We start from the raw sequence: 20,874 nt of genomic DNA, 5'->3' as shown, positions 1-20,874 counted from the left end.
TTTTGCTGTTTTATAATTATTTTCACATAAATTCCCAGACCTGAGGTCACTGACTCAAACGTTTCTGGAGTCCTTGCTATATGGTGTAATGCTTTAAGTACTTTACATGTGTAAACTAATTTATTCCCCACAAACCCTTATGAATATGGTATATTATTTACCCATTTGAGTGAGGAGGAAAGAGAGGCTCAGAATGGTTAATCTGATTGTTGGTCAGGGATGGAAAAGGTATTATTTGACTCTAAGCAGTTAGCCTCTAGGGCCCACGCAGGATTCTAAGCTGAATACTATACACTACTTAAAAAGAGAATAACCAAATTCTTTAGGCCTGGCCTTCTAAAACCTGGCACTAATCTCTATTTCTGAAAAATTTTTTTCTCAGCACTCCCTATCAAGAAATTAATGTTCCTACAGACTTACTCACGCTGCCTTGATCACAACTTCTATTATCCTTCCTCTGAATTTTATTCCAGGCTTTTCAGGTTTTCCACCCTCCTGACAAACTTCTACCTTGTCTAAATTCTATCCATCCTTTAAGATTGAGCTCAAAGGCCAGCCTCTGCATAGAGCCTTTAACACAAGGCTGTAGTACAGCCATCCTTACAATTACCTGCTGCCATGAAAGATATAATCCTTTTAAGTACTTATAGTCACTAAAATAATACATATCAAGTACTTGCTATCTCTCAAGCATGACATGAGTACTACGTATAAAAGAAAAATAAGCAGATTCCAGTCCTAGAAGATCTCACATTTTAGCCTAATTAAAATTTTTGTGTTATTCTGGAGGCACTATAACTAGATTATAAACTTCTGATGAACTACTCTGCTAATCATTTTCCCACAGTACTGATGCCAGTATCCTGAAAAGCTCTACATAAACACTGAAGGCCTCAACAGTTAGCCCTACAAGATAATTGCAGAATAAACTAGTATAGATCACATTTTCCTTTCTAAACACAATAATGAAATCTAATAAAACTAGAGTTCTCATTTGTTGTATTGGTATGCTTAACACCAAAAGTACATCAGAATATTATGCTGATTTTTCCAGAACTCTGCTTCTGTTTTTTACATTAAGGAAATTTCCTTTCCTTATTTAGAAATAAAACAAAATAGGAAAAACAAGGATATATTAATCAAAAGCTGTCTCATTCTGTTATAGTATTATATCGTAGTACTATGCTATACCAATGTCATAGAGATAAAAGATATTCTAAGGCAGAGGTTTGCTTTTTTTTTTTTTTAAGTGTGACAACAAAAAGCAACTGACTACATTTCAGCTTCAGAACTATTTACATTTTGAGCCAGAAAATTCTTTGTTGTGGGGGGCTGTCTCATAAACTGTAGGATGCTTAGTAGGATCTCTGGTCTCTATCCACTAAATACTAACATTCAAAAATGCCTCTAGACACTGTAAGATGTCCTCTGAGGGGAAAAACTATCTACATGAGAACCACAGCTGCATTTTATAAGTATGAATTAATTCATTTCTTATTCTGAGTGCTAAACCTGTCAATACTGAAATATACTTACATTCGGAGATCCATAATTCTCAAAGTACTGTCTTTGGTATGGATTAACAATCGTTTTCCATTGGGATGAACCTCCAAATAACTTATGGGAATCCCCTTAAACTCACTCTCTTTAATTTCCTAAAATGATTAAAAAAGATTATAAAATATTATCACTGTACAGTTTGTCTAATATGAAGCCCCTTTTAGAGCACAAAATTAAGTCATTTTCGATTGCAATTTAAAGGATCCTTTAAAATGGTTAGCGAAAGGATTCCCAGTAACTTCAGTTATAGGCTGAAAATAAAGCTGATAGTATGTATTTTTTGACTGTTATGCAATGCCACATTTAGTTAGCATTTTTGTAGTGTATTCCCAAATAAGCACTTCCTAAAATACAACTTCTAACTTTGTATTTTTTTGCTTACCATCATACATGAAAAACTTCTAATTTTTATGACTTCAAAAGTTAGTATAGAATTAACTTTCAAGTTCTATTTCAGTCTGAGATTATTTCTTTATGCACTTACTTCCCCTTTGTCCTGAAAAAGATAAGTTATTGGCATCTTATTCTGAGATCATTTAATTTAGATTGCAATTTTAGGGATTTTTTTTTTTTTTGAGGAACAAGAATCAAGTTTTTTATTTGTTCATTTCTTGCATTGGAAGTATTCCTTGATGACATCCTTGGCCTGAGACTTTGCCATAGTCTTTAACCACCACACAACTGCAACCAACGACTTGATGGGGTTCTCCCCCCTCTGTCAGTTTTACAGAGGCCTACCCATTCCCCTAGTTTCTTGTCATCAACCTTAATTAGGTTGATTTGGTGTTCAGCACAAAGGGCCTCCATCAACTTGACATACATAGGCTCATCAGAGCTGGATGCAAGCATGCAAAGACGGGCTTGGCACTTGTCTAAGGCTTTGACAGCTTTGCGAATTCCACGTGCTAGGCCATGGTGGATGCGGGCAGTCTTCAGCACCTCGTGTAAAGCAGTATTAATGACCATTACACCTCCAGCAGCAATGGCTTCCTCGGCCACAGTGGTAGGTTACAGGTGGAATTGAATCTTAAGGGCACTGAGCCTCCAGGATTTTTTTTTTTTTTTTGATAGTTGTTTAAGGTAGCCTGACAAATGATGTCAAGAAAGACCTACATACTGAAGGAAAATCTGCCTGGATGAGCCTCACACAGGAAAAATTACCAAAGGTCCTTCTTGTGTGGATTACTAGAAAAAAGAAAAAACCTGCAAATGCAAAACTGCTTAGACTGAAGTCCAGAGGGTCCGAAGAAAGCCTGCTTTAACTTTCAGGCAGAATTCTGAATTAGCCTTCTCTTCCTTCGAGGACCCGCTAGTATGTTTTGTCTCCTTCTCTGAGGTCTCTCTTCGGAGGTGGTTTGGCACCAGCAGAGGTGCAGTCCAAACTGCTACAATCCGAGTCTCAGCAGCTAAGCCCAGGCTACCGCTGACAGGAAGGCCTGCTGTTAGCTGCTTTGTAAAAGTTACCGAAAAAAGTCAAACACTGACAGCACAGATGGGGGGTTCAGTGACTGCACTATAACAATTTGGGGGTGGGGATGCACTGCTGGGGGTCTGAGCAACACTCACACAGATGCAAATGTGCAAAATCAAAAAACACAAAACTGTCTAACAAGTTAAGTGTTAGGCATGAATTTGACAAAAGTGCCAGGAGATTTAGCATTTGTGGTATCTGTTAGTGATTTCCTCTCTATTTTTTCTTACCATATTCATACTCAAACAAAAAAAAGCCCTAGCTTTGAAGCCCATGTCCCATGCCAAGGAGTGTGTGCCACAGCACATGGACACGTCATCTTAAGGGACAGATGAGTATAATTTAGCATTCCTCACACTGCTGCCTGAAGAGAACCAGGTAAGAAATCAGGGTCTACAGTTTGTCCTAGGGCATTAGCTACCAAAAGATATTCCAGCTCATTTTCTAACTTTTTATTTTGGACTGTCTCGAGTCACCTCTAGGCTGTAGATTTTGAAGATAAATTTGCCTTTTAGTTACTATATTAAGCTAAAGAAACACATGATTTTTAACATAAATAGTAGACTCTGCACTGTACACTCAAATTACTGGAAAATGTGCCTTTGGACTTTTGTCAATCCCTTAGGTATATAAGTAATTAGAAAGTTCTTTTCAAAGTGTGTGAAATTAGGCTACCACATGAATCCCAAGCCATCAATCATTAATCTATGGACTAGATGAAAATGACTAAAAATAGAATAAACAGTTTTTAAAATAGATCTGATAGATTCAACAGATTTAACTAAAGTTCATAAAAATTCTTTTTCACTTAGAGTGTCTTTTTTTCAAATGAGGACAACTGTTAAAATAGAAGAACAAAAAATTGAAGAACAAAAGTATAGTACACAAGACAAACTATATCAACTTATATAAAATAAACTCAGGTTTAATAATTCATTTTGTATTTTTAAGTAAAAATACTGAATATGCACCAGTAAAATTGCTTAATATACCAGCCACCCTAAAAACACTCTACTCCCAAAATGAAAGATCATTCGTTTCTGCCTACTTGGCAAAATTCAAATGAAAACAATTATTGCGAGTAAATGATAGACCCTACTCATAATTACATACTTTTGATTACATAATTGTAAAAGACAACACTGTTAACAAAACATTGAGCACACTGTTTTTAGAGTGATGTTATGGGGTCAAAAAAGAAAATGAATAGCAGAAAGCAGAAGTTATTACTTATAGATGGTAACATAACATGCGCCTAATTTTAGCATAATTCCAGTAATGGATCACTGAATGCCATATCACAAATTAGGGTTCAAAGATAAAGTTTGGCCAAAATGAAAATTTTCACTAAGTTGCTATATCATCAATTAGCCATCAGGAAGACTAGATAATTAGTCAATGATAACTGACTTTGTAGGGACTGAGAAAAACTTAATTTTTTTCAGAAGAGAGAAAGAATATCCTGATGCCTTATTTCTAAAGTCATATGGTTCAATTTTTTTCTAATTTTTTAAATTAAACCCCAAGTAGGAAATATGATTTTATACCTTATTTATACTCCAGTGGCGCACTGAATGTTGCACATCATTAACTTTGACATAGGTATTCCAAACAACAATCACCCCAGTGCAATCTCCTGAATACATGTGATGACCTATTTAAAAAAAATAAAATCACTCACTTATGAATACTACACACAGGCAGAAACAAAATGAAACTGGGAAAACACATCCCAGTATAACAAAGAATCAGAGGGCTATTAAACAGTAGTTTAGTAAAAAGAAAAAAAAAAGTAAATAAAAACCCAAATACAACTCGTAGTCAAATCCCAAGTATCTTTAAATGAATTCTTCACTCTTGTGAATTACTTTGGATGACGTATTTCCTTTTTGTCACTTACAGAAAATTGAATACACAAAGAAATGAGCATCTCATTGCATTTGTATATGGTCCAAATTCTACAGCCAAATAAATCAGCTGAATTATCCAATACATATCTATAATGCTCACCTTTATTAACCTATATCATCTGTTTTATATTCCTGGAAAAACACCTATATTCTAATATATACTGTTAGCAAAATGCCTGAGACCAGTAGAAACTCAATAAACAATCAGGGAATGAATAAAATGATAAATGACAGGTATTCCAGTTTAACATATATTCTTAGAGTCAAACCATCTTATAGTTGAATGGGACCTCAGAGACCATCAAATTCAACTTTATACTCACTCAGATATATCTTCCACACCATCATGAACAGATGGTTGTTCAGTAACTGTGAACTTAATATTTTACAAAGCAGCTATTCAACTGATGAACTGCTCTATATACTAGAATGTTCTTTCCAATTCTGAACAAAGAATTCCTGTCTTTGGTAGCTTTGGTCCCATCTCTACCTACTGGAGCAACACAGTCTGATTTCTTTTTGTTTCACATATGGATATCTTAGTCAAGTATTTGAAGAAATTCATGTCTTTTATAATCTGAGCTACTTCTACTATGACAAAGTTTGCAGACACCTTTCTATCCTTGGTTGACTTTTCCTAAATGTGTTCCAATTTCTTAACATCTTTGTAGTTAAACTGAATATATTAGCAGTATTTTCATTTTGATCTGGTTCCTATACTAATTAATTATAGCCATAGTCTACATATCAGTGTCTGAAATAATGTAAATGTGACTATATACCATTCTCATAAAGGTTTGTGGGGAATAAATTAGTTTATACATATAAAGTACTTAAAACATTACAGCACATAGCAAGGACTCCAGAAATGTTTGACTCAGCAACCTCAGGTTTGGGAATTTATATTAAGAAAATAATTATAAAACAGTGCAACAAAGTTTTGTATATACATATATGTATGCATGTGTATGTGTGTATCTATACTATTCACAGAAATCAAGTTGATGGTAGGAGAAACCTGGAAACATCCTAAGTACTGCCAACAATAGAATGTTTCTTAAGATACATTCAGACAACTATATAATACATACCTATTAACTGTGAGCTAAATGCAGAGGTGCTGAGTGCACAATGTACACAGTGTATGGTGTAAATACAGGTTTCCCCTGCTATCTACCTAATATTCTTTTGGTATTTCCCTCTTCTTCCTCATTTTAACCCTTTAACTCAAAAGCCACTTAAAAGAAACCTACTGGAAAAAAAAAAAAAGAAGCTTACTGAGGGGGTAATCACCAATCCAATGAAATATATTTATGAAATTTGGTATGACTGGTTGTTACAGCAAAGATTAGTTGAATCTAAACATCTAAGAATTTAATGACTTAAATGATTTTTTAACAAGATTTTATTAATTTGAGAGAGAGAGCACATGCAGCGGGAGGAGCAGAGAGAGATGGACAAGCAGACTCCATGCTGAGCACAGAGCCCAACACGGGGCTCAATCTCATGACCTTGAGATCACGACCTGAGCCGAGATCAAGAGTCGGACGCTTAACCGACTGAGCCGCTTAGGCGCCCCCAGAATTTAATGACTTTAAAATTACAAACAAAACTCCCTCACTGCTAAATCTGTGTCAAGGTCTACCATATGATCTGCAAAATACACATAAATCCAAAAATGTACAATCATCAATACACAAAATCCTTTTCAAGCTTAAAAAAATTATCTTAGTGAACAAAAATTATTTTAAAAAATTCTTCATGCATCTAGCCTTCTTTTGGAATATATTCTGACATACCTTCAATATCAAAACAGAGAGAGTTGATGAAACTCCTGTGCGTGTCAAACTGCCGGATCAATATGGCAGGATCCTCTCTCATATCAATCTTCCATATCCGTATCACAGAATCGTAGCAGCCTGTAACCACCAGTTCTTTTACAGCAGGATGGAATTTAGCCGTGTAAACAAAAGAAGGATGAGGTAAAACTCTGAAAGTATTGGTATTATTTATTTCATTTTTCCATATCCTGGGAAAGGATAAAAAGTTATATATTGCTTCTGAAAGGCAGAAGTTTCTAAAACTTTCTCTAAAAACCAACACAGCCAATGGAATTTAAGTAAGCAATGACAATAACCAATGGTAAACTACATCTTATAACAATCAGAAATAATGTGATCAAATATCTGATGGCTGGGGTTCTTTACATTTTGACAAAGCCATTTCTTAGTTATTATCAAGCATAATGGTTAATTTGTCTACTAATTTTAATCTATATTGTAAAATGAAAAATTATATTTGGATATGTTTTTTTTAAAAACCTATTTTTGACATTGATTAAACACACATGGAATAGTTGGTAACATACTGCATTTAGTACATTACCCACAAAAAATATAATATGGGGAGAGCTTTAATTATTCCCCATTCAGGTTGTGTATATTGCTTTTGCAAAGTGCTCACTAGTAAAGGTTTAGAGAACAAGATATCTATTAACTTTGTATTTGTAATTTCCAAGCCTAGATAAATGATCGTGATCTCAAAGTCTTAAAAGCCATATTGAAATTACTGTATGATACCTGAGTAAAATAGGATTAAAATAACTGTATTTTGATAGAAAACAGACTATCTTACATTAAACACTCAATTTATGTTCAACACTTTTACTATCTCTTCCTCTAAATAACAATTTTTAAAAAGTAGTATTACTGTCATTGCTACAGTCTTGACAAGAATAAACCCTAAGGGGTAAAACTGTTAGGTTAGATACTCTGCATTTCTAGTCAGTGTAAAAATAGGCAAAATCTAGCAACAGAAAGGTGCTAAATGAGTATGGAACACTGGATTTTAAACAGTTTGATTAAATTATTAGAATTAGAAAAATATATTAATTTTTTTTTAAAGATTTTTTATTTATTTATTTGACAGAGAGAAAGACAGCGCGAAAGGGAACACAAGCAGGGGGAGTGGGAGAGGGAGAAGCAGGCTTCCCGCAGAGCAGGGAGCCCGATGCGGGGCTCGATCCCAGGGCCCTGGGATCATGACCTGAGCCGAAGGCAGATGCTTAACGACTGAGCCACCCAGGCACCCCAAAATATATTAATTTTTAATAGGGGGATTTATAGTTCATTCTTTTAATTATGACCTAAGAACTAAAGCAAATTAAGTCCTTTTCAAAATTATGGATGAAAGAGAAAAATACAGTTGCCATTCAAGAATAACATTCTATGAGTTTTCTCAGCAGCTGCTTCAAATACAGGATATGATCTTCAATTACTAAGAATCCAAACTAATAATGGAGGAAGTGAAAGAACATGTTTTCAAGTGAAAATAAAGCACGTGTGTCCATGCATAAACATTTTTACCATGGTAATACTTTCAATGAATATATGCTACATGAAATACAGTACTTACTGAAAGAACAAAATCACTAATTTGTGATTAAGACTGTTAAAAGAAGATTGTTTAAAAGATAAAAACTTCATTTGCTTGCTTAAAAATCTTAGCAGTATTATTTGAAATACTATATAACAGGCAGAAATGAAACAATCATATCTTAAAAGCAGCTCAATTAAAATAGACACAGTATTTTAAAATAAAAATGAAGACTGGGGCGCCTGGGTGGCTCAGATGGTTAAGCGTCTGCCTTCAGCTCAGGTCATGATCCCAGGGTCCTGGGATCGAGCCCCGCATCGGGTTCCCTGCTCTGCAGGGAGCCTGCTTCTCCCTCTCCCTCTACTGTTCCCCCCTGCTTGCGCTCTCTCGCTCTCTCTGTCAAATAAATAAATAAATAAAATCTTTAAAAAATAAAATAAAATAAAATAAAAATGAAGACTTTTATGTGAAGACCTAACTGGTATCAATGATGGGTTTTAGTCAAGCAAGCAACGGTCGAGTCCAAGAACAAAAGAAATGTATTAATGAGTTTGGGGAAAAAAACAGGCTGATTACAAAGAACAAGGAAATACACAAATTTGTAAAGACTAGATGAGCACACAAAAAAATTATTAGAATTGGGAAAGAAAAAACATGCAGTTACAACATTATGTGTGATGAGGGGCAACATGGGGACATATGCGCCTAACTGGGAGCTATTACATGCCGAAAAAGTCTGATTATATGAGGAGCTGTTGGTTAGAGAAAAACACAGATTGTACTGAAGATAACTAAAGAAGATTTCAGTTAACCCCACATGGCAAAGAGCTAACCAGTGGGAAACAGTTACTCAGGAGCCACTAACACTAACCAGGAAGACAGAAGGAGAAGACGGGGCCAGAAGCTCATGCCTCTGCCACTCAGAGCATTAGCAACTCTAATTCTCTTCCTTTGACTTTAGCTTATTCATTTTAAGTAGTCCCTACACCTCTTTCAAAAACCTCACTCTTTTTGGTTCTAGCCACAATGTTTCTCTCTTCACTCAGTTAATCCTACACAATAAATATTTTTATGATATAAAGAGCCCTCAATCAGTATCAAAGCTACATAAAGAAAAAAGTATACTTTACTACAATATATTATATGCTGTGTGGAAAACTCCAAGAGACTTCAAGAAATGGTTAAATCTGAGCTGGGTTTTAAATGATGACTATGAGCCCAAAGCGGCTCACAAACGGCACTTAAATGTTTGCTGAGTGACTGAGTTGGGCAGGCAGGCTAGGAAAAGGGCACTTAAGCACAAGAAGAGGAGGCATGGAGATACCAAAGAGGGTAAGATGCCAAGAGCATTCCAAAAGATTGTGTGGGTGTGGAGACCGAGGGTACATGGTAGTGCACAGGAGAAGGATGTAGGGTCAATGAGAAATGTGCCTGTTAGGCCATGCTATGGAGCTGGAACATTTTCAAAAGGGCTGTGGGAATCAAAGACTTTTGAAAATCAGGGCATTATGAAAAAGGGTTGTGGTAAGATGGAAGAATAAGAGACTGAGCAGTGGGAAAGTTCAGCACCAACAGTTTAAGCAAGAGATAGACAGCAAGGGCCTGAATAAAGGTAACAGCAGTGAGGATAGAAAGGGTGTGACAGAACGGTGAGCCTTTTAGGAGGGCGAATTGACAGACTACGGTACTGCTTGGATATGGGAAGGAACGGTGGGAAGAAAAAAAGAAATGAGTGCTACTCTGGGTTCCTGGCTCGGGAGACAGGGTGGATGCCATTAAAAAATCCACAAGAGGACTAAAAGAGGAAAGCAGTTTGGTGATATCAGCAAGCCTGGTTTTGGATCTGAGGTGCCACTGGCAGTCCAGACAGAATAACAGAAAGTGAAACTCAGAAAAAAAGTGGGAGTCAGCCTATAGAAGTGAGAGTCAAAGCTGGCGAAGATGAGAAAGACCAGGAGGAGCACAGCAAACCAGGGAAGATGCTCAAGCAGGAGGATTCTGGGAATGAACATCTATAGAGAATAGACAGAGGAAGAGGGATGAGAGACAGGGAAAAAAAACTGGCCAGAGTCATAAAAAGCAAACAGAAGAGACTGTTAATGAAACCATTAGTTGGAAATATTTTAAAACTGGTCAATAATTAATTACTGCAGTGAAAGCAAACAGGGTAAGGACCCAAACTGGCCACTGGATCTGAAAATCAGCAAGAAACTGCTGACCTCATAAAGAAGGCTGATCTAGCAGGGTGGGAGTAAGAGCCAGATTCACTGGGCTGAGCTGAAGACAACATGTGCAGAATGTTCTTGATGTTGTAGAAAGAAAAATAATGTGGTAGTCTGGAAAGCAGGAAGAACTGAGGAAAATATTTCTTAAGATAAGGAGAACTGAGCATATTTTTAAGATGAGAGGACAATATCAATAGAAAGGAAGATATTGAAGAGACAAGAGAGGTAGGAAACAGAATTGTAGATTGAAGGACTGAGATTAAAAGCACATGTCAGAGAGTGGCCGGAAAGGTGTCTTTACCCATACATCTTTGTTAAGAGCAGCGGACAGAGATAAAGATGGGTACATTTATAGATATTGGGTGGGAAACCAGAGGGAGATACAGGAAGTTCATGTCTGGCATAATTTCACTGTAAGTTGAAGGCAGTCAGCAAATGAAAGCGGGAAGATGTGACTCCGTGTAGAGAACTCGAAGTGCTGTAAGGCTTGGATGTGCTGCCAGAGGAGTAAGAAAAGATAGCTGCAAAATAAAGATAAGGAAAAGGCTTGCTCAGCTGAGATGAGAGCTCAGGTGATTTTAAGACTTACAAATCCACAGTCAGGCCTTTGCAAGGTTATGAATTTTTCTCTAGTACAACTGGGCATCGGACAGAATGGCTTTGTTTAGAGAACAAACAGACCAGAGGTTCTTTTTTTTTTTAAGATTTTATTTATTTATTTGACAGAGAGAGAGACGGCGAGAGAGAGAACACAAGCAGGGGGAGTGGGAGAGGGAGAAGCACGCTTCCCACTGAGCAGGGAGCCTGATGCAGGGCTCGATCCCAGGACCCCGGGATCATGACCTGAGCCGAAGGCAGACACTTAACCGACTGAGCCACCCAGGCGCCCCCAGACCAGAGGTTCTGAAGGATCCTATTAAGAGAGACTAACAGCAGGTGCCCAGCTACACAGGGAAGGAAATCAAGTCTCACCAATTACCATCTTTTGCATTTAAATACTAAACAGTAATGATAACATCTTAATTAGACATTTTCTATTAAAAAGGAAGCTGATAAGATTAATAGAAAGGACTCAGACACTAGAGGTGTCTTAAAAAAGCAGGAAGCAGAAGTAAATAAGAGGGCATCCCAAACTGCTCTAAATATCAGCTTCCTGGTGTACAGAGATCAAAAAAGATTTATGTGTATCCACCTACATTTGTTGGAATCAAATTAAATGACATATATAATATAAAGCATCTTGAAAAACTGCCTAGTAATACATTTAGAATACACACAAGGTAGAACAAGCAGCTAAAACAGTGTCAAGGAAATTTTACGAAGTAGCTTTAAAAAATTTTATTATGATACTTATTAAGTTGGAAAGGGTTAAATTATTTTATAACTGACATTCTGAAAAATGCAAATATTGACAATCTATAAAACTCTTAAAACATAAGGTACATATTCACTTAACAGGTCGGTATCCCCTGCTTTTCAAAGTCTGCATTACACCACTTTGCTTCTACCTAAGACCTATGTCAGTACCTGTTTTCACTAACCAGAAGAAATCTGAAGAGGATTTTTGCTTTAATGAGAAAAGGAGAAAAGCAAAAATCGGGTTCAGCACTTGTCCTGCCGTGAGCCCTTACAGAGGGAGCGCGCAGCCCCAGCAGCAAAGGGGGGTGCACTACATTCAGCAGCTCCACGTCAAGCTGCCACAGTTCTGAACTCTGTCTACCAACATCTGTGCTTTATCTCAATTGATTCTGTGCATCCCTTAGAGCAAGATGTTCCCAAGGTACCAGAAAACTCCAAGAGAGGTTATTTTTGGGGTCTGAGAACACTCAAAAATTTTTCCATATAAATTAACAGTTATTCTTCCCCTTATGCCATTTCGTCTTAGGCAAGGTTTCTGTTCCTTGCCGTCTACGATGCACTGTGCATCACTGAGGCCTGGCCCCTGCCCACAGCTAACAGGGAAGACAGAAGCCCTATCATTAATAGCTTATATTCTAGGAAAAAATATCAACTGTTCACCTTATGTCAAACAGTTACAGTATTAATCAGTGTACATAATGATCATTTAAGGACACTGAGAACTAGGAGCTTTATGTATTACATAAATAAAATATATTTAATAAAAACACCTTTAGGAAAAAGTTTTCCCACTACTACTGATCTAATCAGTCTGTATGATGCATCTCTATGACAGTCCCTTGATAAGCAAAAATATTACTGAAGCATAAGAAGAGTTATATCAGGGTTAGCCTGGTGATGGGTATTGGGGAGGGCACGTTCTGCATGGAGCACTGGGTGTTATGCACAAACAATGAATCATGGAACACTATATCTAAAACTAATGATGTAATGTATGGGGATTAACATAACAATAAAAAAATTAAAAAAAAAAAAAAAAGAAGAGTTATATCACTCTATATTCTCTTTGCTTTCCTTGATGGCAAACAACATACACAATAAGTACTTCTCGAGTATACTAACCTGGCAGTGCCATCAGATGATGCAGTAAGGATATAGTGATCATCGTTTGACCAGCAAAGATCATAAATGATATTGAGGTGGCCACACAATTCTCTCATGAAACGCCCAGAAGGAATTTCGTATACTAAAGAAAATATTAAAAAATTAGTAGGTTTCCAGCCAGAGAGTCCTTAATCCAGTAATATACAAATATATAGCTTAAAATAATTTGCACACAGTCTCTAAGAATATTATCACCAAAGATATTTTCAGCATAAAAAATCTCAAAGTCTACTTAAAAATAGTTTTTCATTTCCTTCAGACACAAGAATTTACACATATAAAATTTTATAATATGCTACAATTACTCTCATCTCTTCAAAGCAATTTTCCTAATAATCTTTGACAATTTATTAATCAAATAATAAATAACATTTATTTTATTTTTTTTCAAGATTTTATTTATTTATTTGACAGGGAGAGAGAGAGAGTGAGAGAGAGCACAAGCAGGGGGAGCGGCAGGCAGAGGGAGATGGAGAAGCAGACTTCCCGCTGAGCAGGGAGCCCAACGCAGGGCTCGATCCCAGGACCCTGGGATCATGACCTGAGCCGAAGGCAGACGCTTAACCATCTGAGCCACCCAGGTGCCCCAATAAATAGCATTTAAATTACCATTCACTTCAAAGATTCTATAATTTGGGCTTTCATGAATAAGATATTACTTTACCCGAAAATCAATTAAATTCCAACCAAACTTTTAACTATTTAAAGTAAGAAGAAATTTAAACTGTGCTATTGTTAGAATTCTTTTTTAAAAAAAAGATTTTATTTATTTATTTACTTGAGAGAGTGAGAGTGAGCGCCAGCTGAGGGAAAGGGCAAAGGGAGAGGGAGAAGCAGACTCCCTGCTGAGCAGGGAGCCCAATGCAGTCAGGACTCTGGGATCGTGACCTGATCATGAAGATGCGCAACCGGCTGAGCCACTCAGGCACCCCTTGTTAGAAAAAAATTCTAATGTTAAAATGATATAATACGAGAATTAACAGAGACCCAATGTGATAAACAAGGCACTGCAGTATTGCTATAAGTTAGGTTCACAATGAAATCTTCGAAGATAGTGACTTAATTCAGAACAACAAAGTCTGCAAGTCTCTACTTCCACCTAGTGGTAAAACCGAATGCCCTTTAAAATACTAAGCAGTACAGAAGTACTTCTGGAATAGCAAAGGACTTCAGAATATCTGCTCCCACAGATCTGTACCTCTGAAACAAATAATACATTATACATTAAAAAAAAAAAAAAAGAAGATAGCAGGAGGGGAAGAATGAACGGGGGGAAATCGGAGGGGGAGATAAACCATGAGAGACGATGGACTCTGAAAAACAAACTGAGGGTTCTAGAGGGGAGTGGGGTGGGAGGATGGGTTAGCCTGGTGATGGGTATTAAAAGAGGGCACGTTCTGCATGGAGCACTGGGTGTTATAAGCAAACAATGAATCATGGAACACTACATCAAAAACTAATGATGTAATGTATGGTGATTAACATAATAAAAAAAAAGAAATAAAATTCCAGGCAAAAAAAAGGAAAAAAATTAAAATAAAAAATAAAAGTCCTTCCTATTAAAAAAAAAAAAAGAATATCTGCTCCCTGATAAGAGCAATGAGAACACTGCAAAAATTATCCAAATTAATTTTTCAGAACTCTAGAAATTAAACAAAGGCTTGCAACAATCTGAGGAGCATTTACTCCAGAAAAAGAGCTTAATCTTGGTAAGAACATGAGCTTTGTGGTATTTTAACTTGCCATGTTCCCATTCCCCTCTCCCAAGCTCCCCAGTAGCTTTAGAAACCAATAGCCTCACAACTTAAAGCCGGCTGCCTAGCAGCCATGGGATGGGCCAGAAGACGTAAAAAGCTCCCCCAAAGCCCCATCCCCAATACTTATCACTATTAAGATAGTCTGGCAGTTCCCTAAAAGGCTCCATTCTCAGGGCTTGGTTTACTTGACTTGGCTCAGAGCATGCTCTGTGTGAAGAGCCCTAACCCCAGGGTGCATGCTGAAATAATCAGTGGCACAACTATATGAGGCAGTGATACCAACTGAGGCTAAGGAGAGGCTGAGCAAAAAACATAAAAGGAAAAAACTGGGAATGAGATGTCCAGAGGGGACTTTGAAAAGATCCAACAAATTCCTGGAAACCTAGCAGGACACAAGTATGTGAACAAAAAACCAGAGGCCCTCTCTCACTCTCACTGACCTGAAAGTGCAGGCTAAGGCAGAGTTGCAGATTGCCTGCCGTGAGGTGTTAAGAGCGCATCCCAACACACACAGATCCACTTGGTAAAGGCTGGGCGATCTACTCACTCAAGGCATTTAAAAATCTCTACCATAGCTGACCACCAAGCTAACTGAGCAGAGACTTCAGCAACAGCAAATCCTGAGTGGTTAGGTACAAAGGAGGGGGAAGGAGAGGAATCCGATTTCCAGACCTGCCACACACGTTAATATGGAGATATGAAAAAACCAAAACAGTCAAGTAGAGCCGTACACAGGAAACCAGGCAGTCCACAGAATGCCCAGAAGGGAGCCAAGATGCTGTTCTAGACAAAGACTTTAAATCCACTCTTATAAATATGTTCAAAGATATAAAGGAAACCATGTCTAAAGAATTAAGGTGTGAGAATAATTTCTCGCCAAAAAATAGTATCAATAGAGAGACAGAAATTATTAAAAAAAAAAGAACAAATAAAAATTCTAGAGTTGAAAAGTACAATAATGGAAATAAACAATTCACCAGGGGGGCTCACTAACAGATCTGAACTGGCAGAAGACTCAACTTGAAGACAGGTCATTTGAGATTATGCCGCCTGAGGAACAGAAAGAGAAAGAATGAAGAAAACTGAATAAAGCTGCAGGGACCTGTGGGACACCACCAAGTGTACAAAGAGATGATGAGAGTCTCAGAAGAGAAAAAATAGAAAGGAGAACAATTTGAAGAAACAAAGACTGAAAATTTCCTGATTTTGTGAAGAACAGCAATCTACACATCCAACAAGCTAAACGAATTCCAAGCAGACACATCATAGCCCAACAATCAGAAACCAAAGACAAAAATTCTTCCTCTGTGTTTTGAGACTTAAGTATTAAGTATGTCTAAATTTATATAGCATTTTGAACAAGATTTCTTTAAGCATAAAGTAACACATATTTATCACTGAAATGCTAAAAATATAAATCAGAATGAAAATAATCCTTTCACTACCCAAAAGAAAGAAATCACTGTTACTACTATGGAGTATGCTCCTAAGAATCTTTTTTCCTCCATGCATAGGTTTTGGTGAATTTTTAAAATAGCATGGCTGTAATCAAACTACAGATTTTGTGTTTTTTAAAGCTAACATTATTTCATGAGGAGGAATATTTATTTAATAAATGCTAATCAAGCCAATTATGAGTCCTTGCTGAAAAGAGTAAATCACCTGAAATAACCTGTGTGAGGCTGAGGGAAGTTTAATACCACCTAGTGCTGGGGCGCGTGGGTGGCTCAGTCGTTAAGCGTCTGCCTTCGGCTCGGGTCACGATCCCAGCGTCCTGGGATCGAGTCCCGCATCAGGCTCCCTGCTCGGCAAGAAGCCTGCTTCTCCCTCTCCCACTCCCCCTGCTTATGTTCCTCTCTCGCTGTCTCTCTGTCAAATAAATAAATAAAATCTTTAAAAAAAAAAAAATACCGCTTAGGGCAGATGCCCACAAGGAGCAGGCTACTTCCTGCTGAGGAAGCTGACACAAGAAATAAGGGCAAGTATTTAATGCCTCTCAGTCTAGAAGAGCAGATAATGCTCACTTAAAGCTACAGAAATTTTTCTTTTTAACATGGTTTTCTTATTTTTTTAAAGGCAATTTGAAAGTGGGTTTGGGCCTCCCTGCTGCCTTGCTGCCATAAGGAGAAGTGGTTCGCTAGGTGCTCCTGAGCTAGCTGTCACTGTTCTAGTGCATATGGAATTTGAGGGCTTTCATAATTTAAATTACCACTGCTATCAACTGACCACAATGGGCTAGAATGCCTCATGAGATTTATTAATCCCTTCATGTTTCTAAATTTCTATATTTAAAATAGAAAATACAAAAATCCTCTTACATGTTTTAAAAATAAACTTACCATCCTTCATTTGATTATTCTCATTCTACTTCTGAACATATATTTTACAGAAAACTGTAAAATTATTATTAAAAAACTGGGGGTTACTCAAATTAATATTTCAATGAATTTTAAAAACCAAACAATGTCTTCCACATAGACTTCAATCACATTAAACAGACAGAATTATTACTCACAGATAATTGGATATCCATCCCGGCTAGCACAGGCTGTTGCTAATATTCTTCCATTATGAGAGAAAGCAAGACAAAAACATCCTCTTTCTCCTGCATTTAGTGAGAAGAGGTGTTTGTTTGGGATACGGCAAGCCTAAAAAACATACATTTAACAAAAATAAATTAAGAAACATTAAAATATGAAGGCTAGTTGTTAATTCAATTACCGCAGTGGTAGAGCTTTATTTTTTTTTTTTTAAGTCCCTTTACTGTGATGCAAAGAAAGAGGAAAGTAAACAGAATGATGGAAAGCTATAGTAAATTATTTTATTTCCTAAAGAGAGAATCAGGTCTCCATAAAATAAAGTCAATTTATAGTCCATGTCTAACTAGTACTTTTTTTTTTTTTTTTTTTAAGATTTTATTTATTTATTTGATAGAGACATAGCGAGAGAGGGAACACAATCAGGGGGAGTGGGAGAGAGAGAAGCAGGCTTCCCGCTGAGCAGGGAGCCCGATGTGGGGCTCGATCCCAGGACCCTGGGACCATGACCTGAGCCGAAGGCAGACGCTTAACGACTGAGCCACCCAGGCGCCCCCATGTCTATCTAGTACTTAATTCACCTAAAATATGAATAGAAAATTTCATTATCTGGTACTCTAAACCTGTCACTATTGCGTGTGTGTGCGTGTGCACACACAGACTTGTATGTGTGTGTGTATATATATGTGTGTGTGTGTATATTGCCACACACAAAAAAATGTCATATCACATCCTTATTACATGACAGCGCCTAATAAGTGATTTTTGCTGAGCCATAAACTTGTTCTGAGACCATAAATGCCTTATAGGGCCTAGCTTAAGCCTGGGATGTATGAATGTTCATTTTCTCTCTCTTTTTATCTCTTAAAATAACCATCATCTGTGGTTGCTTTCTGAAAGGTATTTTCAAAGTAATCACCTCCTGTTGGTTTCTCATTCACTAATTTTATTAAAATTTCATCATAATTTTTATGTTTTCATTTCCTGTTACCGGATGAAACCAAAACTTTCCATGTATAGTATCTACTGTAGAAAATACTACTTTTATTTATCCTAATTCTATCTCTTCCAAACTTCAGTGAGCCTTAGTTCCTGGGTTTATTATTTAAAAGTTCAATTAAACATATTGGTCCTTTACTGTATGCAATGAATGTGGTACTTCCTTGCAAATGTCTTTTCATATATTTGCCACAGCACTGTGTAAATAACCATTATTTCTACATACAAGTAATCAGGATTATTCAGAGGGTCAAGCCCAGCTTACTGGGCCTAGTCAAAGACTCTTAGTTCAAGAGCCTGCTTTCTGGACAGGGACCAGGTGTTTTACTAGTAGCATCAAGATTCAGCAGCATTATTAGCAGGAAACATTATAAGCAGCTACTGGGATGGTGAAATACTCAACAGACATTTATTATTATTATTTATTATATAATATCAACAAGGTATGGGACACCATGCTACCCACCTTTTCCCTTCATTTTCCACCCTGATGATTGAGAAAAGGAAGAGGGAAAGAAAAAGAGGAGAAAAACTGAAGGAGAAGTCAGGAGCTTTTTACAAGCACTTGCCACTGCTCCTAGAGCAGGAGGCGCATGCAAGAAAACTCTGCCTCACCACCTGAGCTGAAATCACTGAAGCCACCACCACCTTCTCCGTATGCCCAGGGTTTGACACTGTACTCAGAACAGGCACTCAATGAACGTTTAATAATAAAGGTCCTCAACACCTTGGACTCTTTCCCTTTCTTTACTATCTTGTCAGTCATTAAATTGTGCTTGTTCATCCTATCTTTCTCTTGCACTCATCTCTTATTTTTCACTTTTACTATCATTATCCCAAGGTTAGATCCTTTTCATCTCACTACTAATAACTACAGCTACTATCTCGTCAGCCTCTCTCATCCTGATGTATCCCACCTCAAGATCTCCAACATGCCACTGCCAGTATTAACTTGTTCTAAAATCTATTATCACACGCCCCTCCTACCCAGACTCTCCATTATTTCTCACAACCCACACAATTATTAGGCTACCATTAAAGATACTCCACAATGTGGGCCCAATCAATCATACCACTTTATCTCTTACACAAACTGGTTTCCAGTCAGCCAAATTTTTGAGTGCCTGATGAATACAACAGGTCCATTCCCATGTATTTACAACTTTGCCCCCATATGAAATACCCTTGCCTGTCCTTCTTCTCCCACCCTTAACTTGGCCGCCTTTAAAGTCTATCAACCTGTGGAATGAACCTTTCTTCCCCCACTCCAGTTCACCTTCTTCATGTCTGCAATTCTCAAACTGTTTTAATTTCAGGATGGCTTTACAGTCTTAAAAGAATTTTGAGGACCCCCAAAAAACTTTTTATGTGGATATAACCATAGATACTTATCATATTAGAAATTACAACTGAGAAATTTAAAAAACATTCCTTAATTCATTAAAAAAAACAGCAAACCTATTAAATGTTAACATAAAGACATTAGTCTTTTTATGAAAGATAACTACATAAAATAGAATTGTTCCACACTTGTGAAAATCTCTTTAATATCTGGCTTAATAAAAGATAGCCAGATTTTCATAATTGCTTCTGCAGTCACTCTCCTGTGATATCACATATCACTTAGCCTCTGGAAAACTCTAGTGCATACTTGAGAGAATGAAAGTGAAAAAGACAAACTAAATCATAATGAAATAATTAGAATCATTATGATTCTATAACAAAAATTAGTTGACTCTGCAGACACCCTGAAAGGGTCTCAGGTCTTCCAACAGTTCCGCAATCACACTTTGAGAACTGCTAATCTGTGGAATTATTTTTAGGCCTGTCTTTCCTCAAGGCTTCTCTGCAGTATACCTGACAGTGAACAATGTTGTAACTGCTTCCTTCTTCCCCAAATGATGTGGAAGGTCCCCCAAGGGCACAATCTAAGTGTTATTCTCTACATGTTATTATGTTCAAAGTACTTAAAAATGACTTTAAGATGTATCTGTAAAATTGGCCTCAAAAAGGTCAAATGTGATGCAAAATAATGTAAAAAGGTCTAAGGAAATTATTATTATGTATATACTGAATGTTTGGATAAATTAAGATTTTGCATAAACTGCATCTGGCAATGGCTCAGATGTGTAAAATGAGCCACTCTACACTCTACTCTTTGTGGAAATAAGTAAGAGATTTGTAAAACTCTTAACAGCAATGCTTCTTGCTACTGCAAAATATGCTAACCAGGAAGGAAAACATTAGTAAAAGCTTAAATACTCCTCAACTTGTGATAGAAAACCATACATGTATATATTTTCATCAAAATGTGATTCATTGTGAAGAAGCTGGGGACTGAAAAAAAAAATCTCATGAATCTATTAGAAAGATCCATTTTTAAATAAAATCCATTTTACTAAGAAAACCCATTAAGAGATTAACCTCTGAAAACATCAAAAATCTGTTTTTTTATTGCTATCATGGATTGAATTGTGTCCCCCAAAATTCATATGTTGAAGCCCTAACTCCAATACC

General features: G+C 36.9%; 1 protein-coding gene across 17 annotated transcripts in view; it reads right to left on the bottom strand.

The window, feature by feature from the left end:
* The window catches only part of AHI1 (Abelson helper integration site 1), a 221,376-nt gene that overhangs the window by 152,590 nt on the left and 47,912 nt on the right, over positions 1 to 20,874 (bottom strand). For all 17 annotated transcript variants that reach the window (XR_004299980.1, XR_004299981.1, XR_004299983.1 and 14 more), the window contains 5 exons: positions 17,337 to 17,469; positions 13,023 to 13,146; positions 6,741 to 6,970; positions 4,579 to 4,685; positions 1,537 to 1,655 (listed from right to left, as the gene is read on the bottom strand). Coding sequence is in view for 13 of the 17 variants with exons in the window: in XM_032407823.1 (XP_032263714.1) it covers positions 1,537 to 1,655; positions 4,579 to 4,685; positions 6,741 to 6,970; positions 13,023 to 13,146; positions 17,337 to 17,469 (713 nt within the window). In the remaining 4 variants the exon portion in view is untranslated. The remainder of the gene's footprint in view (positions 1 to 1,536; positions 1,656 to 4,578; positions 4,686 to 6,740; positions 6,971 to 13,022; positions 13,147 to 17,336; positions 17,470 to 20,874) is intronic.

Source organism: Phoca vitulina, unplaced genomic scaffold (genome assembly GCF_004348235.1).
Source record: "Phoca vitulina isolate PV1807 unplaced genomic scaffold, GSC_HSeal_1.0 scaffold9, whole genome shotgun sequence".
Taxonomy (NCBI): Eukaryota; Metazoa; Chordata; class Mammalia; order Carnivora; family Phocidae; genus Phoca; species Phoca vitulina.
The sequence above is the reverse complement of the archived record's forward strand: the minus strand, read 5'-3'. Positions and strand labels throughout refer to the sequence as shown.